Source organism: Girardinichthys multiradiatus, chromosome 5 (genome assembly GCF_021462225.1).
Source record: "Girardinichthys multiradiatus isolate DD_20200921_A chromosome 5, DD_fGirMul_XY1, whole genome shotgun sequence".
NCBI classification, from domain to species: Eukaryota; Metazoa; Chordata; class Actinopteri; order Cyprinodontiformes; family Goodeidae; genus Girardinichthys; species Girardinichthys multiradiatus.
In genome coordinates, this window is record NC_061798.1 from 53,064,826 (window position 1) to 53,074,357 (window position 9,532).

Here is a 9,532-nt window from a genome sequence, read left to right on the forward strand (position 1 = left end):
TGGCATCCTTTGATGTAGCGGGTGATGCTGATCACCATCAGCGTATAGATGCTGCTCAGACCAAACACTAGGGTGAAGAAACCATCCACCTGAAGGAGACAATCAGTACAGTACAGGTGAGTCATTTCTGCTTTAACCAGCACATATGAGACTTTTCTACCTCAGTCCAGTCAAGGCTGATTGGGTAAGGCATATTGCCTCACTTCCTGTTTTCACTGTTACATTTGGTGGATGTGTTTGGATTTTCACATTCTCAAATTGATTCAATTTCTCTTTTCTGTGACATTTGTGAGGTATTTTAACACAATTTCAAGTTAAAACACATATTTTCTGTTGCTGCTCCTCTATATTTCACAAAGTTTTTCTTGGCATGGTAACAGGTCGCTAGCTTAGAGTCAGCACTACTATGGCCACCCGTTCTGTCTCTCCTGTTGTTTCTCTGTCTCTCCTCCTCTCTCTGTCAGATGTTAAATGGACTGAACTGAACTTATATAGCACCTTTCCAGTCATACAGACCACTCAAAGCACTTTACACTGGAGCCACATTCACCCAATCACACTCACTAATGCTCACACATTCATACATTCAAATACGCAGATCGGTAGGCAACTTGAGGTTAAGCGCCTTGCCCAGGGGCACATCAACATACAGCAGGAGGAAGCTGGAATTGAACCCACATCTTTCCGATTGCAAGACGACTACTCTTCCTACTGAGCCACAGTCGCCTTTACTGAGCCACAGTCGCCTGTGTTAAGTTACTCCTTTGCCTCCTTTAGTGATAATGGTACGTGTAATAGCTAACTTTGGTAATTGGCGGCTCCATAGTCAGAAACGAGGCACTAGAGACACCAGCGACCATAGTCAAATGTCTGCCAGGGGCCAGAACGGGCGACATCAAATCCTACCTGAAACTGCTGGCTAAGGATAAGCGTAAATACAGTAAGATTGTTATTCACACTGGCGGTAATGACACCCAGTTACGTCAATCGGAGGTCACCAAAGTTAGTGTTGCTTTGGTGTGTAAGTTTACCAAAACATTATCGGTAATTTTCTCTGGTCCCCTCCCCGATCTGACCAGTGACGACATGTTTAGCCGCATGCTGTCATTCAACCACTGGCTGTCTAGATGGTGTCCAGAAAACAATGTGGGTTACATTGATAACTGGCGAACATTTTGGGGAAAACCTGGTCTGATCCGGAGAGACGGCATCCATCCCACTTTGGATGGAGCAGCTCTTCTTTCTAGGAATCTGGCCGAATTTATTAGTTTTCCAGAACTCTGACAACCCAGGGTTCAGACCAGGAAGCAGGGTCGTAGTTTAACACTCCTCTCTGCAGCTTCTGTACTGCTACCCACCCATTTTTTTTATTTAATGTTTATTTGATAGGAACAGATACAATAAACACAGATCAATACCTCAAAACATCCTGATGCTCACATTACAGTGTTTATAGCCGTGGCTAATTCACAACACCCATCCCCTTTTAGACATTGTCTTGCCCACAGTCAAAATTGAATAGATTAAACACTTGGAACAAATCATAAAAATTAGAGTTCTTATCTGGCTTAGTGGTAAATACAGACAAGGTCATTATCGTGGGGGATTTTAACATTCACGTTGACTTGAAAATGAATGTAGCCTTTAATGCTGTCTTAGATTCAATTAGCTTTTCTCAAAACATCCACAGACTTACCCACTCCAGTCTTCATGATCTAGACATTAGGGTGATATGTGGCATTGTGTGTAAACAAAGTTTAATCTAAACGAGAACTCCACCGCTAAACGAAAATTTCATTATGGTAGATCTTTATCAGACAATGCTGTAACAACTTTTAAAGAGAATGTTCCATTTTTAATTGCGAGTCGGAGAGGGCAGCATTGTAATGTTTAGTCTTTCACACATTGACGTTCTTGTTCATAGTGTTTCTTCCTCATCATGTGGTGCATTAGACAATGTAGCGCCCTTGAAAAAGAAGATAATTATTTATGGAAGCTGGCTCCATGGTGGAATTCAGACCTGCGTACTTTTATGCACAACACTAGGACAGAAAATGGGATTCTAGATATATAGACGAGTCCTACTTAATTTGAAAAAATAGTCTTTCAGCTTTTCCTTTTCAGGGGTTGCCAGTTATCTGTCTCCATCTAACCCTATCTTCTGCATCTTCTTCTCTCACACCCATTACCTTCATGTCCTATTTCACTCCATAAGTGTCCTCTTTGGCCTTCATCTAGGCCATCTCAGTTTGGCCTCTCTGGTTTTATCTCCAATTCATCTAACATGAGCTGTCCCTCTGATGTACTCATTCCTGGTCCTGTCCATCCTCTTCAATCCCCAAGAGAACCTCAGCATCTTCATCTCTGCTACCTCCAGCTCTGCTTCCTGTCTCCTCCTCAGTGCCACTGGGTCTAAACCATTCAACATTGCTGGTCTCACCACCATCTTGTACATCTTTGCTTTGATTCTCACTGATACTCTTTGATCACACAACACTCCTGACACTTTTCTTGACCCATTCCAACCTGCTTGGACACGGTTTTTAACCTATTTTCCACACTGACTGTTGCTCTGGACTGCTGACACTAATAACTTAAAGTCCTCCACCTTCTTTATATCTGTTCCCAGTAACCTTACGGCTCCACTTGGGTCCCTCTCATTCATACACGTGTATTCTGTCTTGCTCCATCTAACCTTCATTCCTCTCCTTTCCAGGACAGACCTCCATCTCTCTAGATTTCCCTCCTCCTGTTACCTGCTCTCACCCCAGATCACAATGTCATCTGCTAATATCATAGTCCATGGAGGTTCCTGTCTAACCTCATCTGTCAACCTGTCTATCACCGCAGCAAACAAGAAGGGGCTCAGAGCCAATCCTTGATCCAGTCCCTCTTCCCCTCTCCCCTGTCACACCTACAGCACACCTCACCACTGTCTTACAGCTCTCATACATGTCATCCTCCACTCTAACATACTTCTCTGCTACTCCAGACCTCCTCATACATCAGTTCCTCTCTCTCCACCCTGTCATGAGCTTTCCCTAGATATATAAAAACACAAACAGCTCCCTCTGACTTTCTCTGTACTTCTCTATCAACATCTCCAAAGGAAATACTGCATCTGTATAACTTTTTCTTGGCATGAGACCATACTGCTGCTCGCAGAGGTTCACTTCTGACTTCAGTCTAGCTTCCAATACTCTTCCCCATAGCTTCATTGTATGACTCATCTGGAAAAATAGCTTATTGTTGTATAAAAAGACATTTCACCAAGTTAGAACAGCTTATTTCTCATCATTAATAGAAGAGAATAAGAGTAATCCTTGTTTCTTTTTAGTACAGTTTTACTTTTTACACCCAATTTTGCATTATTTGCTGTTATTTCAGCTTTTAACTTTATGTATAGCGGCTTTAATGCGAACCCTCCTAGCCGCTAAAGAGTACAAGGTCTGGTCCTGTAGCTCGCATTGTGCAAATCCAGGTTATTGCAAACTTTATACGCTGAGATCCATATATGCGTTTGGTGGCATTTATTTGCATAACATACAGCGAAGGAAAGTGGATATGATGTGGATGAATTGACTGGTGGATAAACAGACACAAAATAAACAAAGTAACGTGGTGTGGCGGCGCGGTCAACAAAAAATATGCCATCCAGCCTGACTCTTCACCCGTGCCATAGGTGAGTGCACACTTTATACATGCACACGCCTCACCCACATGAATCCCCGCCTCAGCACCACACACACAAGCGCTCCTTGCACCTCATTGATACACACCGTGGCCCATGTCTCCTACATTTTGTTGTTTCTCTGTTTTGTCTCTTTCTAGAAGCTACACCTGGCCTGGCTCTCTGTTTACCTGTGACACCTTCCTGGAGGGGGAATCGTCCGAGCTTCTGCTGGCAACAACTTAATACTCACCTTCTAGAGATGATCCACATGGCCCTGTCTTTTAGTGTTTAACCCTTTCTCTCTCCTAGACATGGCTACTGACTGAGCTTCTACTGTGACTAACTCTATGTGCTCTCTTTCAGACTCTAACCTTGAAAACTGGCTCAGAGTTTATCTGTTCTTTCTTTCTAGATGAAACGACTAAAGGAGCTACATACACTAACATTTACTTTTCCTTCCCATAGAAAGTACTCCTGGATCAGTGCTTCTTTGTTCTCTTTGTGTCTCTGCTCTGTTCTCTCAAACCTCCAGTTGGTCGTGGCAGATGGCCGCTCACACTGAGCCTGGTTCTGGTTCTGCTGGAGGTTTCTTCCTGTTAAAAGGGTGTTTTTCCTCTCCACTGTCGCTACATGCATGCTCAGTATGAGGGATTGCTGCAAAGTCAACACCAGTGACTGTCCACTGTCTCTACGTGCTCATCCAGGAGGAGTGAATGCTGCAAGTCACTGACTGGATGCAAACTGCTGGGTTTCCTTAGATAGAAAAACTTTTTATCCAATTTGAATAAATAACTGAATCTGACTGAACTGTTCAATGATTAGAATTAACTGAGTTGTAACTGACTTGCAATCTGTCTGTATGACTGGATTGAATTGACTTTGTTTATATAAATCAGGACTGGCAAACCTGCGGCTCTTTTTTCTTTTAAAAAAATTGGTGTATAAAAAAAATAATTCTGTGACGATACTGAAATTTCCCACACTCCTTAAAGGTAGCACTGGCAAAAGCAGCGTAACGTGCGTAAGGTAGAATTCAGTTAAGGTAGCGCTACTACTGAAAGGATCATCAGGGCCAAGTCGGGAAAACGAAAAGCAAAGCGTAAATATGAAAAGGAGAACAGAACATTTCTACCGGAATGGAAAGAGTTATATTTTTTTATGGTAAAAAATGGGAGACTGTTCTGCTTACTTTGCCAGACTTCAATATCTCACTTTAAAGCATCAAACCTGGAGTGTCATTTCACCTCTATCCATCCGAACACCCCCAAAGAGTTCCCCAAAGGTTCAACAATTTGTAAGCACAACGTAAACTGCTTGAAAAATCAAGTAGAGAAGCAGACAAAATGTCTCCAGAAACTTCTGAAATACTTGGAGATTCTTACATTAGCATTATATCAGGTGGCGCGGAACACTGGTCACGCTAAGAAGCCATAGAGTGAAGGGGAGATCCTGAAGATGTATCTTACAGATGTTACAGCTATCCTAGCTCCCGAAAATGAGAATTTGAAACGTTGTGCTTCAGGCCTGCAGCTTTCAAGACATACAGTGGAGCAAAGGATATCGGACATTAACACGTCATTAAAGTCACAGTTGTTTGGAGATCTCCAAAAATCTCTATATTTTAGCATCTCTTTAGATGAGTCGACTGACATTCAAGAGACCTGACCCATTTTCCATCCTTGTCAAAGGCAACTGCATCATCAGAGGTGAAAACAACCTGCTATGCAACACTGACTGAAAATCTGCAGAAAGGTTTTGAGGAAAGATTTTATGACCTGAAACAAAAATGACCTCAGATAACATTTCTCATCAACCAATTTACTGCAGACTGTTTAAAGGCCCCCTTGGTGACGGATGAAGCAGCCTCCCAGTTGGAGATGACTGAACTTTGTGAGGATGACAGACTGAACCACAGAGTTTTGGAAAATTATCAAAACAGACAAATACCCCAACATAAAACAGGCTGCACTCAAGCTATTGTCAATGTTTGCATCCACATATGTCTGTGAATCAGGTTTTTCTACACTTAAGCAAGTGAAGTCTAAACGTGAAAGAGATGCTTCAAGTAGCCACAAACAGTACAAGCCAAACGTAAAGACACTTGTTAAAAATAAAGACTGTCAGGTGTCCCGCTGAGGCCTAAGGACAAAGAAAAAAAACAGTTTGAGCAAGCAATGTGTTATGTAACTAATATTAAAATAACTCTCTGGTTCTTTAAGGTGATGGTAGGCTTTATTTGGCTCCTCATGCTGAACTGGTTCGCCACTCCTGATATAAACAAACTGACTTGAATTGAAGTACAGGTGACTCCTTTCTACCCCAGTACAAGGGCATCTTTCTAGAAACTATGTTAGCCCAACAGAGAAATAATTAAAGACATAGAAAAAAGACATTCCCTTCATAATGAGCTACAACAACATTTAATTTCCCTTTGGAATTAATAAAGTATTTTTGAATTGAACTGAATTATCAATGATTTTACTACCTGCACAGAATCAAAGACTGTATATCTTAGCACAATAGTCTAGATGAGACGTACTGAAGTTTCAGTCCACAAAGAGATGTTCTGTTCATGTCTGATAGAACAGTGAATCTTCATTTATCATCAGAATGACTTCATGTTTAATGTTACTAGTGAGCTACTTGATATTATCTTTTCCACCACAGATACAGGTGAGTAATTTCTACTACATCACAGTGATGGTACGTCTGTCCTGTACATATAAGAACTTTCTACTTCAACATAGTACATATAAGTCCTTTCAGCTTCAGCCCAACAATAATGAGCCCTTACTACCTGTAAGTACCTGGCAAGTCCAAATGGAGGAGATGATGTAGTTGCTGTCTTGGAAGACATTGAAGATCTCCATGATACCTCTGGAGTAGCCAAACACAGAAATGCTGGCATCAGAGACGGCCAGGTTGAAGGTCAGGTAGTCGGTGGGCTGTAGTGAAGCTCGCTGTCTGTAGAGGACGAAGAGGACGATGCTGTTCCCAAACCATGATATCCATCCTGGAGACAAAGAGGACAGTGGTGGATCACCTTCGGAAACTCATAGCTCTGCTCCTGAAGATGGTGCAGAGTTCACACGCAGGGTCATTCAAAGTGCTCTAAAGGAAACCTAAGTCTGGACTGATGGTGCAGATGTATCAGATCTCATCATTGTTACAGGTGTGGCTTAATAATCTGTCTCAAAAACAGACAAACACCCAAAAGATGTGTCCTGTTTGTGTCACTGCAGTCTGAAAGTGTCCCATCCTGTTCTATCCTGTCCTGTTTCATCCTGTCCCCTCTCGTGCTGTACCCACCGAGCAGCAGGAGGTAGACTCCGATGATAGTCTCTCCCTGGTCAGACAGAGGGGGGTCTCTGCCCCCTTCCATACTGAAGCTATGATTCTTCCAAGGGGGTCCATGTGCTGCAGCACCATTCAGGGACATGCTGTTTTAAGTCCTGTGCACTCTGAAGGTTCTCTGAGGAACTTTGACGTCTCTGCTGATAATCTGAGGTAAATATAGCAGCTGATCCTGGTTCAGCTCTCAGATCAGCAGCAGGACGGCTGGCGTGGAACCACCACCCAGCAGGGATAGGTCATGGGTCAGGTCGCCATGGAAACTGATCTCCGAGTGGCTGAATGATCACCAGGTAGAGCCTTCAGTGTTGTCCTGCAGAATTTAATGTTATGCTTCCTGTCTGAGTTGATCCCTGCAGATGCTGCTTCTCTCCAGAGCTGATCTAACTTCAGGTGTTTGTGACCTTCAAAGCCTTCACCAGCAGCAGCAGTTTGTTCTTCAGAAATCATTTCCTCCTTCTCACTTTTCAGGGTAACTTAGTGGACAGAGTGAGCAGATCACTTGCTGATAAAAGGTCCCCGATCATCATCATCAACCGGGATTATCTGTAAACTGCAGAAATTCTGCTTATCTTCATCCAAACTGTCTCCATCTATATAAACCTTGGTTCCAGGTGAAATAATTAATCAGTTCTGATCAAACGATCAAGAACTCCAACATCCAGTGATCGCCCTGAAACTGTCCCGACTCAGCACCTCCCATAGAGAACTGCGACTCATCGGTTTAATGGCTTGACTGGTTTCCACAATATCAACCTTCTGCAAGACATTGCTTATTAACTGTTGATCAAACATTAACTCAGAAATTATCATATTTTATCAGAAATCAACGATCTTACAGCCCGTCTTCATACAGATGCAGCTTTTATCAGAGACATTCGGCTCTTGAATCAACGCTAAACGAAAATGTTTGATTGTAAATTATAGCTGAGGCTGATCTGAAATCAGCTGCCTGCATAATTCCTGGAAACTGGACTCTGATCCTGGATCTAACTGATAATCCTCATCTGTCTGACCTCTGACCCCTCAGATAACTGAGCTGGAGGATAAAGACATTGATCTGTGTCAGCCAGGTCGAGCTGCAGGTCTTCTTCACCCTGGCTGAGTGAAGTGACTGAGAGGCTGACTTCTGCATTAATGGTATTTTAGGACCAGAACTGTCTGGTCCAACATGCACCGGGTCCATTCAGCAGTACTATCACAGAGGGACCCGACAGAGGAGCAGGAGGCAGAAAAACTAAAGAAAGGGAAATTTATTACGACCAGAGACAGAGGACACAAATTCAGCCAAACACAAAGTGAAAAGTTAAGGTTTATTTAGCAAAACAGGAACAGAAAACAGGAGAACAGCAGTCAGCTTCCACGAATCACTGAGGATAGAGAGGCGAGTTGGTGGCTGAATAGAACTCAGGACTTGAACAGAGTTAAGAAAAGCTGCCAACCTTCTCAGTCTGGGAAAGAGGTGCGGAACCCAGTAGAGGATGTGATCCAGATCCTCAGGGAAATCAGCTGAAGCTGTGGCAGGAACACAGAGAGCTGTGATTGACCTTTTGACAATTATTCCAGGCAGGTTTGAGAGCCAGGCGGGCTCAGGCTGAATAAACCAGTGGCTTGGCTGGGGTGTAAATCCGTGGACAGAAACAGGGTCGAGTTCCAGAGACAATTGGCAGGCTGAGGCATAAACCAGATGCAGAAAACAGAGTTGTTATCCAAGATCCAAACAGTCCGACAAGGGGCAGGCAAGAGGGTAAAATCCGTGAGGCAAGGCAAGGTCATGGAACAAGATCAGGCAGGAAGGAATGCTGGATAACTACTAACAAAATGCCTGCGAAAATCTGGCACCGTCTGCCTGTCAGATGGCTGTATATAACTGCAGTGAAACAGGTGTGTGGCATGATGGTGATTGCACAGCAGCGCAGCAGCAGACAGGTGAAGCAGATGAGTTGATTGCATGAGAGAGAGCAGAGCAGGCAGATGGGGCCAGAATCGTAACAAAATTACACCACCAATAGCATGACAACACAGATTAAATAACCAGGGAACTAGAGATGGTGGATCTCACAGTGAAAACAGTTCCGTGTTTTAGACCTTTCTCATTACTGATCAGGACATGGGTTTGAATGATGTGAAGATCCGTTGCTCCAGGTGTTCACTGATCCGGACAGATCTACATCATGTGAGCACAACAAGAACCATGTGTTTGTTCCTCTGACAGAAGACAGAGCTAAAGAGAAGACGGAGGCTGAGCTGAGAAAATAAAGGAAGAAGCTCAAACATGTTGGAAACCGAATGTCGTGGATCATCTGAATGGGGTTCCTTCCTCCAGGTGTTCTTTCCATCAGAAGCTCTGCTGAAAGCAAACAGTTTACCACATTAGGAGAGGCAGTCCGACCCCCACTGGCAGTCCAGACAGGTTCTGTGGCCTAAAATTAACCAGGCAAGAAAAGAAGTTAAAGCAGCAGGCTTCCGAGGTCCTACGGCTTCATCATCAGCATTATGGAGGGATTC

General features: G+C 43.4%; 1 protein-coding gene across 1 annotated transcript in view; it reads right to left on the reverse strand.

The window, feature by feature from the left end:
* The window catches only part of opn6a (opsin 6, group member a), an 8,505-nt gene extending 1,393 nt beyond the window's left edge, over positions 1 to 7,112 (reverse strand). The window contains exons 1-3 of the mRNA XM_047366768.1: positions 6,983 to 7,112; positions 6,481 to 6,686; positions 1 to 89 (exon numbers count right to left, since the gene is read on the reverse strand). The exon at positions 1 to 89 is cut by the window's left edge and continues 11 nt beyond it. Coding sequence (XP_047222724.1) covers positions 1 to 89; positions 6,481 to 6,686; positions 6,983 to 7,112 — 425 coding nt within the window. The remainder of the gene's footprint in view (positions 90 to 6,480; positions 6,687 to 6,982) is intronic.
* Positions 7,113 to 9,532: the final 2,420 nt, after the last annotated feature.